This window comes from Sitodiplosis mosellana, unplaced genomic scaffold, assembly GCF_009176505.1.
Source record: "Sitodiplosis mosellana isolate CC-2019 unplaced genomic scaffold, AAFC_SMos_1.0 Smas_scaffold_6181, whole genome shotgun sequence".
Taxonomy (NCBI): Eukaryota; Metazoa; Arthropoda; class Insecta; order Diptera; family Cecidomyiidae; genus Sitodiplosis; species Sitodiplosis mosellana.
Genome location: NW_022601422.1, coordinates 523,375 through 544,316, shown reverse-complemented (window position 1 = coordinate 544,316; position 20,942 = coordinate 523,375). Strand labels below are relative to the sequence as shown.

At 36.5% G+C, this 20,942-nt stretch overlaps 2 protein-coding genes across 3 annotated transcripts in view; both read right to left on the bottom strand.

Annotated features, from left to right (window-relative positions):
• Positions 1-1,072: 1,072 nt before the first annotated feature.
• On the bottom strand, positions 1,073-5,368 carry LOC129576222 (serine protease inhibitor 42Dd-like). The gene is made up of 6 exons (XM_055460930.1): positions 5,326-5,368; positions 5,152-5,264; positions 4,306-5,094; positions 2,773-2,911; positions 1,474-1,804; positions 1,073-1,334 (listed from the first exon to the last, which is right to left on the bottom strand). Coding segments are annotated over exons 1-6 (1,635 nt in total). The 5' UTR covers positions 5,327-5,368.
• A 3,069-nt stretch (positions 5,369-8,437) lies between these two features.
• LOC129576244 (cadherin-89D) overlaps positions 8,438-20,942 on the bottom strand; it is a 28,647-nt gene continuing 16,142 nt past the window's right edge. For both annotated transcript variants that reach the window (XM_055460950.1, XM_055460951.1), the window contains 12 exons: positions 20,025-20,912; positions 19,587-19,910; positions 19,129-19,322; positions 16,939-18,934; positions 15,314-16,441; positions 12,924-13,250; positions 12,649-12,815; positions 12,467-12,535; positions 11,986-12,207; positions 9,462-9,599; positions 9,145-9,381; positions 8,438-9,005 (listed from right to left, as the gene is read on the bottom strand). In XM_055460950.1, coding sequence (XP_055316925.1) covers positions 8,855-9,005; positions 9,145-9,381; positions 9,462-9,599; positions 11,986-12,207; positions 12,467-12,535; positions 12,649-12,815; positions 12,924-13,250; positions 15,314-16,441; positions 16,939-18,934; positions 19,129-19,322; positions 19,587-19,910; positions 20,025-20,912 — 5,841 coding nt within the window. In that variant the 3' untranslated portion in view covers positions 8,438-8,854. The remainder of the gene's footprint in view (positions 9,006-9,144; positions 9,382-9,461; positions 9,600-11,985; positions 12,208-12,466; positions 12,536-12,648; positions 12,816-12,923; positions 13,251-15,313; positions 16,442-16,938; positions 18,935-19,128; positions 19,323-19,586; positions 19,911-20,024; positions 20,913-20,942) is intronic.

Here is a 20,942-nt window from a genome sequence, read left to right as displayed (position 1 = left end):
GTTTGTATTTAATATCTCGTCATAGATTTGCTTACATACAATATCCAAATTGCAATTATATATTTAAGACCTATTTGTTAGAAAATCTTTGATTTACAAAATTGACAGTTTTTTTTTATTTGCTATCTTATAGTTAAAATGCATTTGTTGTTAGTTTGTTTCTATTTTCTATTTTCAATTTTTTTTTTTTTTTTTGAAGAAAAGCAGTGACGATTCATAGAGCATTCGAAAGATTTCTGGTTTATATTTATCCTTCACAGGCACATTGTCTAAGACCTCTGGCGTTGAGTTTAGTTGAGTGTTTTTTCTTGGTTATTTTTTTTCTGAAGGCAATAATGATGCCATTGCAACCAAATTGGTTCATATAAATTCGTGATTACGTGGACAATATATATAAATATGATTTTGATTTGCTGTATCGATCGACTGACGTCACATCAATCGACTGGATGAGTGGACATTTTTCAGACGGATTTTTCACATTCTGCTGACATTAAAAATGTTGATCGGCCGGTGACGATCGTTGACTGATTGAATTTCATATTTTCGAATTTGCTCATTTCCCCGATATGAAATCCAATCCAGATGATGATGATGAATGATGTGAACGCTTGCTATTTGTGTGATGTATTTTGTGTGTAAATTTAACCATGAAAATAATTCGCAATGTTATAGTTGCAATCAAAACATGATTTTACAAAAGAAAACAACATTGTTGGTCGTGCAAACGGTTTGGACACATAATTTGGTTGCTGCATTGACATTAACAAATTTGAATACATTGAGTGAGTGTGTTGATCGTGTGATTGAATCATTGCTAATATTCTGATTTCATTTAGAGTGTTTGATATTTAGATTTGTATTTTGTGTGTACTCTTGCGATTTTGATGAATATTATCCTATTATTTAAAACCGAATCCGTTGTACGTTTATGAGTCTCTTTCATATCAGGCAGTGCAATGAAAAAATTCTAATCGTTTACTTCGTGTTCTTAGAGAGAAAGAAAAACAACAGCGATATTTGTTCTTTTGATGTATAATTTTGTTGTTTGATTGGTTGCTTTCTTCATTCCTTAGTATCGGAATTGGCCTTTGCGTCCGCGACCGTTGTGATAAATTCTCAATGGTGTGTAGCTGTTGCCGTTGGCTGGCGATGATGATGATGATGATGCACCATTCTGTTGTGGTGATCCATTGTGAGTTTGTAGCTCGGCTGGCGATGGTGGTGGCTGCTGTGCGGCCGTGCATCGTTTACCCAAGTAGAAATGATACAAAATGAAGTACAATGTGCCAAAGATGGCAGCAACAATTGCCAAATCACGGAACAGAAAATGTCTAAACGGAAAAAGAAAAAATGCAATTGATTTTTGATTTTTTTTGTTTCGATTTGTAATTCAAATGGAATATTTCATTAAAAATTAACGATTCAATTGAATATATTCAATATGCGATGCATCGCATTTCAAATAAATACCTGAAACCCTTGGCATAGACTGGCGCAACTAGTGTACCGATGGCGTTGCCAAGGCATAACGTAGCGATCATCGGAACTGATTGACCAGTGGCAATGTGGCGTCGTGGCACCAAATGTCTCATGTACAACACCAGTGTGACAAACACCAAGACAAGTGTTATTGATTCCAATGAATGCGTCGCCAGTGCATACCACGGTGAATCCATCAAGGCCAATCCGGTGAAACGGAGAATGTGCAAGGCAAACGCGCCAGTAAAAGTATTAGCATGGCCACAGTAATCAACAATCCGTTCAGCATTCCATAAAATGAAAATGGCTGGAATGGCAGCAACTAAACGAAATGAAAGGAAAATTGATTAGTTGAAGGGAAGATTTATTCGTATTTTGATAAAAATTTATCTCTGTTTTTCACCTAATGGAAAAATAATAGAAAAATTTAAGATTTTTCAAAAAACACAAATATCGCAGAATTCATATCTATGGTTGCGTTTAAGAAGTATACCTATAGATTCTTAATCGCTTTAGAATTGTAAAACAACAAAGTATGTATGCATTCATTAAATTAATATATACCAGTTAAATACTTTGCAAATTAGTCAGCAATTTTGTCTGTAAATTTGCATATAAAGTTCACTTCTGGGCATAAAAGTGATAGCCATGATCATTTGGTTTAGTCTATTGCATATATTATCATGTTCAAGAAGGTGAAACATGAACAAAGGTTTTGCGATCTCTATTCAAATTTTAATTTTTAGTCCGCATTTTGAAAGTGTGTTACACGACCGCTGATAATCGTAGTTTTGGTTAATTCGTCCCAAATTTAATACAAAAACGGTCGATATGCCTCGAAATAGATATTGGGGTGATTCCTTCGCTTCAATCCTTGGGAAGTAGAAACGTATCCATGTTAGTCATTCAAATTATTTGAAGTTAATGATTGCTATCGTATATAAAAATAATATAATTTCCTAAGAAAAACGGCCAATATGTTTATACGCTGTCTATCCGCCAAAAATCCACTTCAATATATATTTACGCTTATTGGACGCCGAATTGAATATATTTTCTAGTGTATATTCGGTGTATTCTTCAGCGTGAAACATATTGAATCAATGAATGCATTATTCATGGCCATCAGAGGGCGCCTGAATAAGTTTCAATATGTTTCACGCTGAAGAATACGCCGAAAATACCTTAGAATATATTGAATTCGGCGTCCAATAAGCGTGAATATATATTGTAGTGTATTTTCGGCGGATAGACAGCGTATAAACATATTGGCGGTTTCTCTTGGGTTACGTGTTTTTGGTACGTCTTCGTCAAACCCACTGACGTCAAAATAAGCTTTATGAATTACTTTGTCCACCTTTATTCTCTCGTTCGTATTCGAAAGTCCGCCCAAATCAGCATGGTCTGTGAAAATCTCAGATATGCCCATCTTTGGAACAAAGAAAAGGGAAATGTTTCATCTTTTCAATTTGGAGAAATAATTTGGATATCGGCATTTTTACTCGAAACATAAAGGGTGTCCCAATAGGGACGCAAAAAGTTTTTCAATAGGGATTTCATGATGGATGCCCCGATCTGTCAAACTTGAATGTCAGTTTGAAGCGTCCATCTATACCATTTATAACCATGTCAAGATTAAGTAAAGATCAACGCGTTCAAGTCGTTAAATCCCATTACGAAAATGGGTCTATTTTGCAAAATACGTTTCGTGCAATTCGTGAATTTTTCGGCCGAAATAATCGACCAAATGTGTCCACCATCAGTCGCCTGGTGCAGAAATTTGAGCGTACTGGCTCTGTGTTAGACGATCAACCATCAACCCGTATGCGAACGGCCCGCTCGCACGAAAATATTGCTGCTGTGAGTGAAAGTGTGGAGGACGAGCCAAGAACCTCGGTTCGTCGACGTTCTCAACAAGTTGGCCTCTCTAGGATGACCACATGGCGTATTCTCACCAAAGACTTGGGTCTACACGCTTATAAGATTGTCCTCACTCAAGAACTTGAACCGATGGACCACGGAAAACGAAGAGATTTCGTCGAATGGGTCAAAGGAAAAGAGGCCGCGGATGCCGATTTTTTGAAGAAAGTGATCTTTTCGGATGAGGCTCATTTTCACTTGAATGGGTATGTGAATCGCCAAAATTGTCTATTCTGGGGAAGCGAAAATCCAAGAGAAACTGAAGAAGTGTCAGCTCATCCAGCTCGTTGCACTGTTTGGTGCGGTTTATGGGCCGGCGGCATCATCGGGCCGTATTTCTTCGAAAATGATGATGGTCGAGCCGTTTCCATCAATGGCGAGCGATATCGTGAGATGTTGCAGTATTTTTTTTTGGTCGGAAATTGAAGGCATGGACTTATCCGACATGTGGTTTCAACAAGACGGCGCCAGACCACACACAACACCTGAAACATTAGCGGTAATCGAAGAACGTTTTCCAAATCGCATCATTTCTCAAAAGGCCGAAGTGGAATGGCCGCCTCGTTCGTGCGATTTAACGCCATTGGACTATTTTCTTTGGGGCTACGTCAAGGATAAAGTCTATGCCAACAAACCAAGCACCATTGCCGAGCTGAAAATTGAAATCAGACGTGTCATAGCCACCGTAAATGTGCCATTACTCGAATCTGTAATTGAAAATTTGGGCAAGCGGCTGAAGGTCTGTGAAAAGAGCCGTGGTGGACATTTGCACGATATTCTTTTTCATACATAAATGGTAAAGACCAAACTACAACATACAATAAAGATTTGGAAAATTGGAAACTATTTTCATTGTTTTTTTTTATAAATACTTTTTTGCGTTGCTATTGGGACACCCTTTACGTTGTTCAATATGTCAGTTAAATCCAATTCAGTCTCGATCGTAAATCTCGGAATCCGGACCTCACACCTACACTCCCACATCTGATTGATAACCCTTAACAAGGTGTAATCTCTGATCCGCTCCTCCAATTCGGAAAATGGAATTGTAATGTGATGGATAATAATCAATGATAAACTCGATTCCTTATATTTCAATCTCACTGCATAACCGCCCAAATCTATTATATAGGCTATCTGAAAACGACCACTGACTCGCATGAAATAAGGAAATACCGTCTCATTTGGACTGTTAGCAAAAATCATTTTCAGGTCGAATTCTTTGTAAAACGCTCGAGTAAATGAACTCTTGAAATGAATCGCATTAATCAAAATAGCGCGATATTGGCCATCGAATTGTTTCGGTGTGACAATTTCGGTTATCTTCCCTTCTGTGCTATTCTTCACGAAGCTATTGATGGTTTGGATAGTATCATTCCCTCTTTTGAAGTCAACAGATCGAATACTTGAAAAGAACTTTTCCGTAGCCACGTCTTGAATATTCTTATTCAATTGAATTTCTTTTTGCACATAAATTTGATTAGTAATAATTAGTTCCGAATTGCCTGTGTTTTTCCGAATCGATTCAAAATAATCATGGAATTGATTTGCCACGATGGTTTTGTCATTATTCAAATACAGCACTCTCCTTAATTCATCGAATGTAGTTCCATTGGTTGCTTGCGATAGAAGTGATAGTGCCATTGCCACAGAAAATGGCGAAACAACAAAATTCTGAGCTTGAGCACATTGCTGGAAATGGATTTTTATGTATATCAAAATCAAAAATAATATCAAATTTTCAATCACCTCGTACAAATCGACCGAAAAGTTGACAAATCCCTTGTTCCATTCGTCCGCTTGCGAATTTTCAACACCTTCAGTCAAGCAAATCGCTAAGAAAACAACTATAAACTGCAGCACTGGAATGAAAGAAAAGTGCTTCAAAAGTAAATTTATGGAATGATTTATTTATTCACTAACTGTTATCGTCATAGGAAACAATGAAGTGATCTCTTGTGATACTCAGACACAATTAAAGACTCTATTGAACAAGAATAACAACCAACTCAAATTATGACCTCTTTCGAAAACCAAGGATAATTTAATATAAGAATTCATAGTATAGAAGCTAAAAACGCTGCTAATTAATCTCTTACTTATTCACTTATTTTGAATAAGATCGTGAATAACTCTTCGAACTTATTCTTATTATTAGCTTCTATAATTCATAGACGATTATTGAATGCTTCCGGTTTTCGAAACTCAAATACCAGTACTTTTGTTCAACAATTGAGTTTGATTGAAACTCTAATCAAAATTCCTAATCAAATGTAACATTCTACACAAATGGTTATTGTATTGGGTCTGGGAATTAATCGTGTCGATTTTTCAAAAGATGGCGTAACTTTGCATGGTTGTATTGGGCAATACTTTTTTCTTTTTCACATGAGTGGTCTAGTGTCAAACTACAAAAATCATCATCTATCATTTCATCGAAGTTTGGATAAACATTTTTTTTTGCGCCTTAAATATGTCAAATTTTGTACCGAAAAAGCAACATTTCCCGCAAGTATTAATTTTTTGCTTTCATTTGAAGAAAACTGCGGCTGAAGCGCATCGAATGTTAGTGGAAGCCTATGGTGAGCATGCTCCATCGGTACGTACATGTGAACGGTGGTTTTCACGGTTCAAAAGTGGTGATTTTAGCACGGAAGACAAGGAACGTCCCGGCCAGCCAAAAAAGTTTGAAGATGCGGAATTGTAGGCATTGCTCGATGAAGATTCGAGTCAAACTCAAGATGAGCTTGCCAGAGCATTGAATGTTGACCGAAGCACTGTTGGATATCGTTTAAGGGCCCTTGGTTTCATTCGCAAGTTGTCAAATTGGGTACCACATGAATTGACGCCAGCGCAAGCTGGAAGGCGTTCAGTGACTTGCGAAATGCTGCTCGCAAGGCACAAAAAAAGAGGTTTTCTGTATCGAATTGTCATTGGTGACGAAAAATGGATTCATTACGATAACCTCAAGCGCAAAGCATCGTATGTTAAGCCCGGCCAACCAGCAACATCACAGCCAAAACAAGAAATTCACGGCGACAAGGTAATGCTGTCTATTTGGTGGGATGAGGAGGGAGTGGTGTATTATGAGCTGCTGAGAAGTGGTCAAACCATCGATGGGCCTTTCTACCGACAACAATTGATACGTTTGAAACAAGCAATCAAAGAAAAACGCACGAAATGGGAGACCAGAAAAGAGACATTGATTTTCCTACATGACAATGCTCGGCCACACATTGAGAAATCGGTCAAAAACTACTTGGAAAATAGCGGATGGGAAGTTTTGGCTCACGCCCCGTATAGCCCAGACCTGGCTCCTTCCGACTACCATTTGTTTCGATCGATGGAAAACCATATGGACGGAGAGCGGTTCTCTTCAGTTGAAGAAATCCAAAATTGGCTCGATGCATTTATAGCCTCAAAAGATGAGGAATTTTTTAAGGCAGGCATCCGTCAATTGCCCACATTGTGGCAGAAGGTCATCGCTTCCGATGGACAATATTTTGATTGAAATGTAATTTCATTTTGGTATTCAAATAAATGTTTGAAAATTTAAAAAAATCGACAAAACTAATTCCCAGACCCAATATACAACAGCAAATTGTTGAATAAATTGAATTGAATTGAACTCTGGAATGGTATGACTCAGGTAACAAAATGGGATAGCTGGTCATCTCGGCTGACGCTTGGTTATCGAGATAACTTGAATTATTTCGAGCGATCAATTGTATTTTGAGAGTGGGATCCAAACGTTATATATGGATTTGTCTTTTTCATTGATTGAACGTTTGGATCCCACTCCCAAAATACAATTGATCGCTCGATATAATTCAAGTTATCTCGATAACCAAGCGTCAGCCGAGATGACCAGCTATCTCATTTTGTTGCCTGGTATGAACTATATTTCATAAACAAAATACACACTTTTAATAAATTAGTTCAAAAGCTTTTCGAACTCGGTTGAATCAACGCATGACAATTGTATGAGTGAAGGAAAACATGAATGTCCCAGAGGGATAATGAAACGTCTTATTTTTGCAAATTGAAATGTCCCATGTTTTTACATTTTTGTTTGCAAAACAGTCAAAAGAAATCGAAAATCGAGTTTAAAATTTGAGTGATTTCCGAAGCAACCATGTCATACTTACAAAATAGATCACAGTACATATGTTTTACATCAGTATATGTTTTACAGTACATCAATTTAGCTAAATCAAACACTTTCAACGTTTCATGGGGACGTCGGCACTAGTTTAGAGCCAATGCTCAAGAATTTTTCGAACATCTTCTACTTGAATTTTGATGACGATAACAAGCTATATTCAAAACAGATGAATATGTCGCTATCCCATTAGGCCCACGATCCGATAGCGTGAGACTTGGCTTAACTTTACTTTACAGAACTATTTGGAATATAAATATTTCTGCTGTGGATTGCTTATGGTCACTACATTTCATTTCTAGGGTGCGATTTGCAATTTTATGATTTACCGTTATTTTTTGACAAGTGTGAATTTTTCAATTTTTTCAATATCTAAGCCTATAAATTCTCAGCCGTTGCAAATAAAGCATTGATCACTGAAGCAAAGTTTTAGTACTTCATCAGAGCTATGCAGCGCACTGTACTAAAATGTACTAATTTTTACAAAATTGTACTAAATATGGAAAAATGGTCCTAGTGCATTTCCAACGATTCCTAACAATTCTAGGAGGCAGCACATCGTACTAAATGGTACTAAACTGTGCTAAAATGTACTAAAAATGTAAATGTATACAGCTAAACCAATTCCGTTGGTAATTCCTTTTTACGTCACAGAAATGTGTACGTGCTTTACATGTTTATTCATGTTTAAATGACTAGTTTCGCTCTTGTCACATTCTGTACATTAAGACTTAATGTTTCAAAAACGGAACATGTTCATTTCAGGTAAATAATTGATGACAAGTGTCTGAGGAATACATAATCTAACTGATTTATTCCAGCATTTTATCATATATTTTTCGAACAAAGTGGTTTATGTAGAAAAAAACACAATTTTTTTGCTTACTTCAAATTAATGTTCTTTTATTATCGACTAATTAACATTTCTAAATAATCTAACATAACATAATAAGACTAAATAGCTTCACTTTCTTTTCTAAATGGACTCATTTTCTTCAATCAATTGCTCATGCTCACGTTGAGATAGTTGAGTGAAATTAATTCGCAGTTCGACAAAAAAAAATTGAATGTTGAATCGATCTATCATCAGAAAATAAATTTTCTACCCTATATATCTAATGCTATAATACAATCACGAATGGATTCAATCTCGAATCAGAGTAGAAACCAAAAATTCTGCCTGAAGAATCTCAGAATCTGGAGAAAGTCGAATGAAAATTGTATTTCTTTCCGCAGATTATTATTCAACAAGGAATTGAAAACACGTTTTCATTTTCATCGGCGGTTGGTTTAAATTACTCCTGAAAATGGATGAAGATCACGTGGCGTTGACAAGCGATGGGAGCGAAGACTTCGTCGGAATGCATTCGTTTTTGGGAAAGATGTTCGCCGCGATATTCGCAAGCAGGTTACATTTTTCAAGCTGTCTTCGTAGCTATCACTGGAATTTGTTTGAGTAAAACAGTATTAAACTAACATAATGACAGTTTATAAATAGTTGAAAGAGTAATGAATTATTTGAGTTGCACACTCAAAAGTGATGATGAAAAAAATATGCATTAAAAAGCCAAACAAATTACCTGCTGTCTTCACCAGCATTGCAAACGTGCGCACCTGCAGCCGCATAGCCACAAACGCATCGCTTAACTCGTTTGTCGGTGATCATACGATCGCGTAGATTTTCACGTTGAGAGCTGCGCATCAATTGCACTAATTGCTTATTTGAGCCAACATTTAACTGAGTGGTCAAGCCAACACCTGAGTCACACCCACTCGAATGAATTGATGGGACTGATGTGTCCAAATTATTCACATTCCTATTGAGAAAATCAAATCAATTTTATCGATAATCATTCTTTTTTCTGGGTTACATTCTAGAAAATGCAAAATCACTTACTGATTTTGATGTTGAAGTGGATTGTATTTGATGCATCGATTCTCATGGTCCATCAAATTGAAGTTGGGACTCAGAGCGGGCTGTGATAACGGCACATCGATAAAATCATGTCGTCGCCCATGCCCACTGTGACGATCTCTATTGATTTGAAAATTGATTGAGTGATTTGTTAGAGTGAACGTGTACAACGATTTGAATTGGAATTCAGATTGAGCTAGCACACTGACAAAAGTACATGCAAATGCAAATTTTTGAGTACACAGAGAGAAATTAGGTTGGTACGATTGCAGATGACTTTTGGAATATGTCAAAGAGCAATTTTTTTCTATGGCGGTTGTGATTTGTCCAACTATTTTGTAATTTTGAATGTTTGCAAACTTGAACGATTTTTTTTCGAAAACTGTAAAATAAAAGCTACCCTTGGCATTTTTTTTTATCGTAGAGTTAATTGATTGGTTTCTCTTGGGTTGAAATACGATTTGAATGAAAGTGGATTAGAATGGGAAGTAGAAACCAGTAGATTAGATTTAAATAGAACTGCTTGGAGAAGAATTGTTAGAGGTTGATTTAATAATTCGAAACAGACCAAATATCGAAAGGTATTAATGGTGTTTAAATGTTTATTGTTGTTGTTGTTGTTCTCTTGGGTTGCTTTTTGACATATTCCAAATGTCATCTGCAATTCTACCAACCTAATTTCTCTCTGTGTAGCTCCTAAAGAAGTCATTAGCAAACATTCCCTTAAATGCGTTTCATTTGATTAATTTGTTTGGTCATTGTTCAGTGCCAACTCTCAATAGAAAATGAATAAGCAAATGAACTACTGTTTTCTGTGTTCAACAATAAAACAAAACCAAATCTATGATTAGTCTGAACTTCATCACTTTATCACTTTGGCACTCATTTTCAGTTTAGCTATGATATCTGTTATGGAAAAGGGCACATTTTTGGTTATAAATTCCCATTGAATTGCGTGAATAAATGTTGTTGATGTGTGTGCAACAAAAAACACAAAAAATACTCGGATTATTGGCATACAAAAAAATGATAATTTTTATTTAATGAAGGTGCGAGGGATTTTACATATAAATAATTTTTCGTTCCTTTCTCTTCAGAAATTAATTTAAATTACAACATTTGTACAATACTGTTTGTGCAGTCTCGACCTTCTACTTTGCATACAATTATTTATTACGTGTATTATGTTTTCTATTTCAATTATTACCACAATAACAGCAAAATGTTAGTTCCATTTTTACGTGATAAACTACTTCTTATCAACTTTCTCGAAAGGACCATTGGAAACTATTTCGAATGATTATTAGAAAAATGAACGCTCAGTTCAATACAAAATTAATCCAAAACAGAAAAAAACCATTTCGATTTCGAAAATCTTCGGTGGCTGATCATGAATTGTTTATGATTAATTGCGATACACAATCTCGACACTTCAATAAAAAAATTTCGCCCGTACATAACCTCTCTAGAAGATCGTGCACATCAAATCTGATATCTGATTTACATCGATTTCATTTCATTTCACCTAGATTCATATGGATGTTCATTGGAAGAAATTGCCAGTAAGCTAACTTAATTAATCGAAATAATCTCTTTGTGGAGTATTTGTGTTATTTTAAACAGTGCCTTTTGTTTCTTAGTGCTTAGTCTTATTAATATCTCAATTGTTATACAGTCTACAATTTTGTGAAATTTCCAAAGATACTGTGAAGAAACACACATATTCAATATGTGAATTTTAGTCGATTGTACCTTTAATACTTCATACAATGTATAACTAAATTAATATCTACTTTTTTTGGATACGGTGCATTTTTCCACTTGACCCCATTATTTTGGGAGAGATTGCATTTTGTTTTCAAAATTATTTTGAGTTTTTTTTTTTTTTCGAAAAATTGTCTAGGTGCAAAATCTAAACTAATTGTGCACTTGATGGACTTAAAATCGTTGGGATTGACTTCTGAGAGTGTAAGCGATTGTTGCCCAATTTTTTATTGGGTTTAAGTCCATAGATTTAGAATCATTGCAATTTTTAAATGTGTTTGATACAAATTATGAATCGTTTGGAATGACAGCCTCTTGATAAAGTATTGCAAAAAACAAAAACGAAACGATGAAGTGAATCAAAAAAGTGACAAACTATTTGAAGTGCTCGCAGTTATCGTTTGAATCGTTGATGGAGGTAGTTTTTTTAAGGGGATATTTTTAACAGGTGTCTCATTCAACCGCTCATGTTTCTTTTTTAGAGTTATCGATGGAGCATTCGGATCGATGTGATTATAAATAATGAAATGGACCAATGAATGAAATTTGAAAATGGTCATAAGTAAGGTTTATTCGTATGAATGCAACGATTCTAAAATGAAATGATTGAAGCATAAGCAATAACGATGGCAGGTTGAAGTGATTCATGACGTGTACATATGAATTGCAAAAGCCTATATATGACTGTATGGAACTAAGCTATGTTCTAATTTCCCCTATTTATTATTGGAATGTGTCTCACCGTTTGTATCGAACGCAGACAACGCAGAAGGCTGTTGCTAAACCACCAGTGAAAACAACAATGGCTAGCATTATTGTGGCTAATTCCGATGTCTTTAGATTGGATCCTTTGTAGTTGGTTTGCGGGATTTTTGCATTAAAACTCTGGTATTCGCCGAGCTCAGCCAGTCCAAGTATGCGCGACGAAATCGTTAAATTGCTCATCGGAATCGAACCCATTTTGCTAATATAGAAAAAAAAATTATTGTTGAAAAGTATGCAGATTCGGACATTTGAAATAGAAATGATTTAATTTGGAGAATGAAAAAGTACATCAATTACGAGAACCCAATTATGAATTATTTTCATTGGGCAAAAATGGCTCGCAATTTAGATGAACTCTTTTAATTAAAGAAAAAAACAACAATTCTTCGTTTCTCTTCCAAATTCAAGTTTTTGAACTTTCAATTGAAATAAGTGAAACTTTATTCTGATTTATTTACCTTTGCAAGACATCCATATCGACGACAGTGTTCGATCGAGGATCCACAGCATACAAATACACATCAGTTCTGTAAAAGAAAAAAATAGATAAAATTCAATAATTTTCTAGTTTTAAAATTTTATATTAGAGCAAAATGCGCCAATTTATTTCAATGAAATGTTGCAAAAATTGTCCACTTACGCCGGTTGATAGTTGTCACTCATGTGTGGTTCAAGCATACGTATCCGAACATCGAAACTCGTTAAATCGCTCAGAGAACTCGTCAAATTCTTGAGATCTCGTTCGATGTCAACCGGAGTACCAGCTATCACCAACCGTACGTTGCGACTGTCGTCAAGTATATACACCTACAAATCAATCAAATTGCCAATTTAGTTTGACTTTTTCTAGTTGTTGAATACAAAGTATGTTGATGCATACAAAAAGATTCATTGATAATTCATTTCAATACGTACAAATACATTAACGATCGAGCTTCTGCCGTCTTCGGCACCTTTACGATCGGTGGCTTTAACATCGAATCCGTAAACGCGTTGATCATTTGTGATCGGTCCAATTACGCGAATGTTGCCCGACATCTCATCGATTTCGAACAGTTTCGTTGGTTCGTTCAATAAACTGTAACGAATCTCGGAATTCAGGCCAATATCATCGTCAGTTGCCTCAACTCTTGTAACTGGATAACCGAAATTTGCCGTATTTGGTATGACTGCAACAATTGGCTTGAAATTACCAACGAATTTCGGTGAGTTATCATTTTCATCGGTTACACGAACCACGATCTATGGAATCAAACATTTAAAAATGAGTAAAATAGCTATTTTCATGGACGAAATGTGCATCTTCATCGCAGCTCCTTCGATATGATAAAAGAGAAGTGTTCCAAATAGGCAAAAAAAACGCGGCTTAATACCGGAATTTCAGGTTGGCAAAATGCACCAAAGGCATTCAGTTTGATCTTTTTGTTTTCAATAGCAATTCTAAGCATGATTGAATGAATAGCGGTACTGGTCAACACTCATCGTGTTTGCACACATTTATTTTACATATTACTTCTTTGCGCGGAAGGTAGCGCTCAATTTCAACACATAATCGCCGATTCAACTGCATTCAATTGCTTTTCATTGAAAATTGATTAACGATATGTTGTTGGCTCAACGATCATGTACAGTGTACCGTTGCTCTGAAACGTCGCAGATGCCGTTTTCAATAGCAATGAATTCTGTATTGGAAGAAGTAATCTGCAATAAAATTGTGTTGCTGTTGTTTTTTTCTAAATAGAAATCTTAATGCCACACATCATCTTCATTCGACTTTGATTAGCGTTGTTACCTGCTTTTTTTCTATGTTAGAATTTTTTCCATGCGACGGAAATGATGAAAGTCGTGTGTGTAGATTAGAAATTAACTCAGTGTTATTACGTTGATAAATAAAAAGAATTACATTGGTAATCCCGAACTTTTCCGTACCGTTGGCCTGCGTTGTCCGTAGGTACTTTTGATTATTTTTTGTGACTTTTCTTGAAATAAAGGCAGTGAAAATATAATAATGAAAATAAAGTGGAAAATCGGTAACATTAACTAAAACTTCGACAATTTTGTATGAGAGGTACCCGTAAACCGATTCTTATTGACTTTAAACTTTCTGAGGTTTCATTTTTTGGAGAAAAAATAAGATTCTGAAAGTTTCAAGTTGATCGCATTTGCAGAAGTTTGGTTTTTGGCCCTCAATTTTTTCCAAGAAAATTTCGACAAAAATTGAGGACAAAAAATCAAACTTCTGCAAATGCGATCAACATGAAACTTTTAGAATCTTATTTTTTCTCCAAAAAATGAAACCGCAGAAAGTTTGAAGCCAATCAGAATCGATTAACGGGTACCTCCCATACAAAATTGTCCAAAAATCGGTAATTTTAGTCAAAATTTCAAAAATTTTGTATGGGAGGTACCCGTAAATCGATTCCGATTAGTTTCAAACTTTCAGAATCTTATTTTTTTCTCAAAAAATCCCAGAAAGTTTGAAGCCAATCGGAGTCGATTTACAGGTACCTCCCATACAAAAGTGTCAATTTTTTGAGGTTTTTCTTAGGGCAAGTACCCCAGGGTCAAATCGAAAATGGCTCATCTTCGAACTTAAACTAAGTTTATTGGATACAAAACTTTTGGGACTTTCAGATTTGGATTATCTCAATTATTTTTTGAGTTATCGTGTTAACAAACAGCTACGACGACGACAACGACAACGACAACGACGACGGCACACGAACGGAAAAGTGTTTCAAAAAGTGGTTTTCTACGCGTTTCATGAGTTTTTATGATGATCTAAGCTAATTTTGCGAAAAAAGTTTTCGGGACCAATTCCTATACTTTCCCTTGACACGTTGTGTACGGAAAAGTAAAAAGCCATCTCAACGATTTCGAGTAATAATAAAACCAAATTACTGAAAATAGAAATGCAAACTGAAAGTCGTTATCCGCTAGTCGCGAATGATAACATAAAAATGAAATGTCGCCAGAAAAACCGGAAACATGCAGATGTATTTCATCAAATCGTATAAAAGTTTTGTTTTTTTATCGCTTCTGAGGAAATTTGCGGAATTTGTGTACTTTCAGCTCTCACCCAATTTCAATCGAGCTTGTATACAAATAAGTATATATTTATCTAGCCATTTTTATAAATGGGTTTTTTGCTTCGTCAAAGTGAACAGTGTCTCTTTTTTTCAAATTCCACTACTCAATGTCGAATGATTTTTTTTCTATCTGTGCCTTGTCTAGGACACCTGGTTCAACTGTCTCATAAAATGAAAAGAAAAGAAAAAAAGATTTTTTTTCCACAGAACACTCACTCGAACTTCATTGTCCATTAAATCACCGATGCGATCATCCGTGATCGGGTACATAATTGAGGCGCGACTTTCTCGAAAAACTGGATCAGCGCGCACTTTAAGCCGGTAAGTGTCTTCCATTTCTCTGTCCAGACTTCTAACTAGCCACAATGTACCGTTGTGAGGATCGATGCGAAATTCACGATTTCTACCTTGTGATTCCGTTGTGATGCTCCATTTAAATGACTTTTCGCGGTGTATATGTGTCGCATTGATTTGCAACAGCATCGTTGGCACCACATTATTTTCGGGCACTTCAATCTCATAGTATTTGTGTTGGAATAGACTGTTGCCGATGATTTCTTCGTAATCATTATCCATGTTGCTGGTGGTTCCTTGTAAATTAACAATGAGCAATGCCACTGATGATTTTGACGGTGTGCCCAAATCCGATGCAATAATCGTTAAATTGATGTGTTCGTACAAATTTTGATATCGATTAAATCGGGCGATAGTTGTGATGACACCATCGCGTGAATCAATTTCGAAGAAATACGGCAAACTATTGTGCCGTAATGCGTACATAACCAAACCATTTCCGTTGCCCGAGAAATCTTTGTCGATGGCCGTTATTTGTTTGACATAAGTTCCCGGCTCGGTGTTACGATTCAAATAGGCTTTGTAAACGGGTAGATTGTATGGCAAATCGTCGTCATTAATCGACTCAATGATCTCATCGGCATCGGATATTCGACGGCCAAAGCCACCGTTTAACGTGAGCATTTCATCGAAACCGGTGAAAATTGGCGCGTTATCATTTAGATCCATAACATTTATTTCGATTTCAACGGTCGAACTTAGTTGTTGCTCCTTTTTGCTGTTGTCACTCGCTACCACTTTAAATTCATAAAGCGCCTTTTTTTCACGATCCAATTCGCCATTGACTTTTAAGATACCGCTCAATGGTGTAATGTAAAACGGATGCGAATCATTGCTAAGCAGCGAATATGTAATATTGGCATTGTCACCGTAGTCTTCATCAGTTGCAACAATCTTTCCAATCACCATATGCATATAGTAACCTTCGCTGATATCATGGCTATACCATGACTTTTCAAACTCTGGCGCGTGATTATTTACATCTTTCACCTATATGAATCAAATAAAATTTTCGGCATTTTAATTTGTATTTAAAAATAAATATAAATAAATTTGGTTCGTCTCAATCTAAATGAATGGCACAATGTATTTGAATATGAACTCAAGAAAACGTCGATTAAATCAGATGTTTGCCGGTAGAAAATTAAACTTTTTCTTCTTAAATTATTCGAATCTCTATACTCGAATACAATATTTTATACGCTTTAAACGTTGTATCTAAAATAAATCGAAATCTCGTTCACCATCTTTCAACGGGAGGCAATAAACGAAAAAAAGCCATAACCATGTTAGAGATTGAATCTGCACAAAAGAGCTTGAGTTCATTCACATTTTTTTATATGATCAAAAGTGAGAGATAGAAAGAGAGAACCTCTTATTTCTTCAATTCAAATTAAATTAAATGATATCGTTTCATTCCATTTTAAAATGATGGGAGAAAAAACTGAACCAAATAATTTTCAACACTTAATAGTCATTTCGCCTACCTTGAATTTAATTAAAGTGGTATCGCTCAATCCGCCACTATCTATAGCCGAAACGTTCAACATAATTTCGGCTTGTGCGGGTAATGGTCGTATAACACGTAGTTCACCGCTTGACTCATCGATTCCGAACAATTTGGTAGTGAACATTTGTTTGGCGCTTGATCGTGGTGCAGTGTGTGATTGTGAAACGATTTTATACGTAACCTGTGCATTATTCTCATAGTCATCGTCGGTAGCCGTGAGACGGAGTACCGTATTGCCAACGTCAATGTTTTCCAGTATGGAAAAGACGGCATATGGTTTTTCAAAATTGCGTCGACGTGAACGTGATCGACTGGACGACATTCGTGTTGCATTTTGTGCACCATTCATCATATTGTTGTTGTTGTTCATTTGACGTGGTGTTCCAATGTGTTGGCCATCGGCCAATTGCATTATTTCATAGTTGATATTACTGGCACTGGTCATCAGTTGGTCCTGCTGTACATTTCGTATGTGGTGTCGAATCGGATAGGTCAATGTGTCTGGTTCGGAACGATCAACAAAGTAAACTTTTAAATCGTTTGGATATTCCAATACTTCAATGCTAGCATCTTTGTAAATGGCAAGTTTATCGAATATCGGCGCACAATCATTGGTATCAATAATGTAAAGAGTGAACTTAACTTCGGAACTTAAGCCACCTTTGTCCCGAGCCACTACATTGAACTCGTAATAACTTTGAATTTCTCGATCAATCACATTCGGTCCAATATATCGAATTGTATACTGTGGCACTACATTGACGAAATCACCTAAAAAGTTATTGCTCACATTTTTGTTGGCGGCATGAATTTTTGACAGAGTTCGAGCAAACCGTTGATTTCCAATCGAATAGGCGGAGGTGAATTGATTTACAAGATTTGATGTTGCATTCCGTCGTTCAATCGTAAAGAAATTACTACCTTCACCCTGCAAAGTAAGGTCAAATACGGAATTTTCACCCACGTCCGCATCGTGAACGAGCATCTGTTGATCGAACGTCACTTCGGTGTTGACAGCGGAGTTTTCAATAATTGAACCCGAATATGAATGCATATTGAACACCGGTGGATTATCATTGTCATCGTCCACATAGATTACCACTTGATAAATACCAGCCCCCGTCACATAGCCTTGCACATATTCGGCGATGATGGTCAAATGATAAACATCACGCTCTTCCCGATCCAGCGGCTTTAGGGTCATCAATGTACCATCGTTTGTGATGGTTATCATATTGTTGACGTCATGTTGATTTGCGATTACAAATCTCAAACCGCGTTTGTTGGTATTCGATTCGTAGCGCTGTCGATTCACCTGTTTGCCCGATCGAGTTAAATTCTGCAAATTGGGGAAGAAACGCGACTTTTCGTTATTCAGCTTGCGCAGCAACGGTCTCGGTGTAACTAAAACCACTTTTGATATTGAGGTTGTGCTTGTATTTGACCGTTTGCTCGATATATCATCCAACAAATCGTCTAACGTTGTCATATCGTGTGTCATTATATGCTCAGTTGTTGGCATCGATTTAGTCACGGCCGTTGACGATGTTGACGATGTTCGTGAGGTCACCGTTACTATTGATCGCGTTGTCACTGGATGCGCTGCTATTTCTACACTCATCTTTTCCGATTCAACTGCCACCGAGTCATCGTTGTAGAACACGGACGGAGTGACTGACACATAAAATTGATCTTCCAAATTGACATTTCGATGTGTACGCTTGTATGGCACTGGACCTTTCTTTATCTTCATTTTACTCTTATTGAATCGTGAATTCAAGTAACGCTCATGTCGTGCCGTTAGATTCGACATCGGCATCGATGTTGCCGATGGCGCCGGTGGCAAACTTGGCCTTAGATTCACCGATCGATTTCGCTCCTCTCTCGTCACATTTTTATAAATCAATTGACCGATCATTGCATCCGCTAGATTTTCACGGATGTGGAACTCTATCGGATCGTTAGTTGTTCCTCTGCGGAAAAAAAACGAATTTTAAAGAAAAAAGGCGAAATTTCGACACAATACTTTCAAATGAAATTTTATGGTCATAAAATGTATCGAAAAATAGTGAAATGTCCAACATAAATATTAGAAACAAATTTAATAGTTTCCAATAGAAAATTGTTTTACTATTTCGCACCAAATTTTCCTTAAAATCAAGCTCACCTCATTAGTATGCCAGCCTCTTCATCTGGATTGACGACATGGACTGTAACATTTGTAATAAGAACGTTTTCATTATCAGTGACAATGCCTTGTTCCAATTCAAATACATCGCCATTTTTGGTGATTTGACGACCCGACTTAGATGTGTGTTTTGTCAAATGGTTTGTGTTTGCCCGTGGCTTTTCAGGAGAGAACTGTGAATATGATTTACAAAAATAACATTTTCTCTACTGAACTACGACGAAGTTTGTATGTTCAAAACAAATTTCATTCAAATTTCATTAAACTTCAAATTCAAATTATGAATGAATGAATGAATAAATGTGTTAACTTTGTGTTATTTCAATGAAGTGTTTTTTGTATAAAATAATATTGAAAAATCAATGTTAAAGAAGAAACCAGTTTGAGTCTTGGTACGAATCATCCCAAATTAAAATCAAACCGAATTTTCAACTTACATGTGCAGCAACTGCTTCGAACTCATACAGTTTTCGATCATAATCGGCCAAATCTCGAATGACCGTTACAATTCCGGATCTTTCTTCAACCGCAAACGGAACACCTTCTGAGTATGAATGTAGCAAGTCGTACATAACATATTCGCCACCATCCCAGTCAAAATTGGTTTTGATATGACCGACCGAATAGCCGATCGGAGCGTTTGTTCCGACCCAAAATTCATAGGGAGCGCCAATGAAATCCAGAGATCCATCAAAAACTTTGGCAACCACCTCAACAGTGACTACAGCCAATGAAAATCGGCGTTCCGATGGATTGGCGGGCTATGGAAGAATGGAAAAAATCACATTTCATAGATTTTTATCTTCTTTTTTTCTACTTTAACTTTATCCCGAAAAATCATTCAACTTTTCATTTTAACAAACTTAATTTCATACCTGATCGCTAGCTTCAACGAATATAGCGAGACGCCCCTTCTTCAAAGTATTCGAGACAATCAATGCGCCAGTTTTTGGGTCGAGTTTAAACGGAACGTGTCCGGTACCACCGGTGCCACCCTTTGGTTGTTGCAATTCATACAAAATCATGCCGTTGCGGCCTTCGTCTGGATCTTTGGCGGTGATATATCCAACAATATGGCCAATAGATGCTTGTTGATTTACTTTGAACTCGTACAAATTGCCCATTTCGAATGCAGGTGTATTATCATTGGCGTCCAACAGAGTGATTTCAATTTCGACGGTGCTTGGTTTTTGATTCTTCTTCCCGTGTGGCTCAATCTTTTCAACCGCTTCGATGGTGAGCCGAATTTTCGTTCGCACTTCACGATCTAACAGTTCTTGATCACGCACTGTGATCCACCCGGTGCGTGGATCAATCAAAAATGCACCTTTTGGACTTTCTTTGCTTATCATATACAGAAAATCCGCATTATCACCCTGATCACGATCCAATGCATTCACTTGCAAAACACTGAAACCACTGGGAAGATTTTCAACGATGGATATATTATAAAATTCAACTTCAAACTCCGGCCGATTATCATTTAAATCGACAATTTCAACCTCGACTCGTGCCACTGCCCGCTTGATCGGCGTATCTTTTTGACGAGCCTCAATTTGTAGTACAAACGTATTTCCTGGCAACGTTTCTTCTTCCAGATCAATTTCAGTGGTTAAATACAACACGCCCGTGTTGGCATTGATGGAAAATAGATTTCGATCGTTGCCCGAAATGATGTCATAAATCAACGTCGTATTCAGAGAATCTTGATCGTATGCCATGATCGGTGGTGAAAACGATAAAGGCATTTTTATATGCTGACCCTTCAGAGAAAAAAAAGAAACAACAACAAG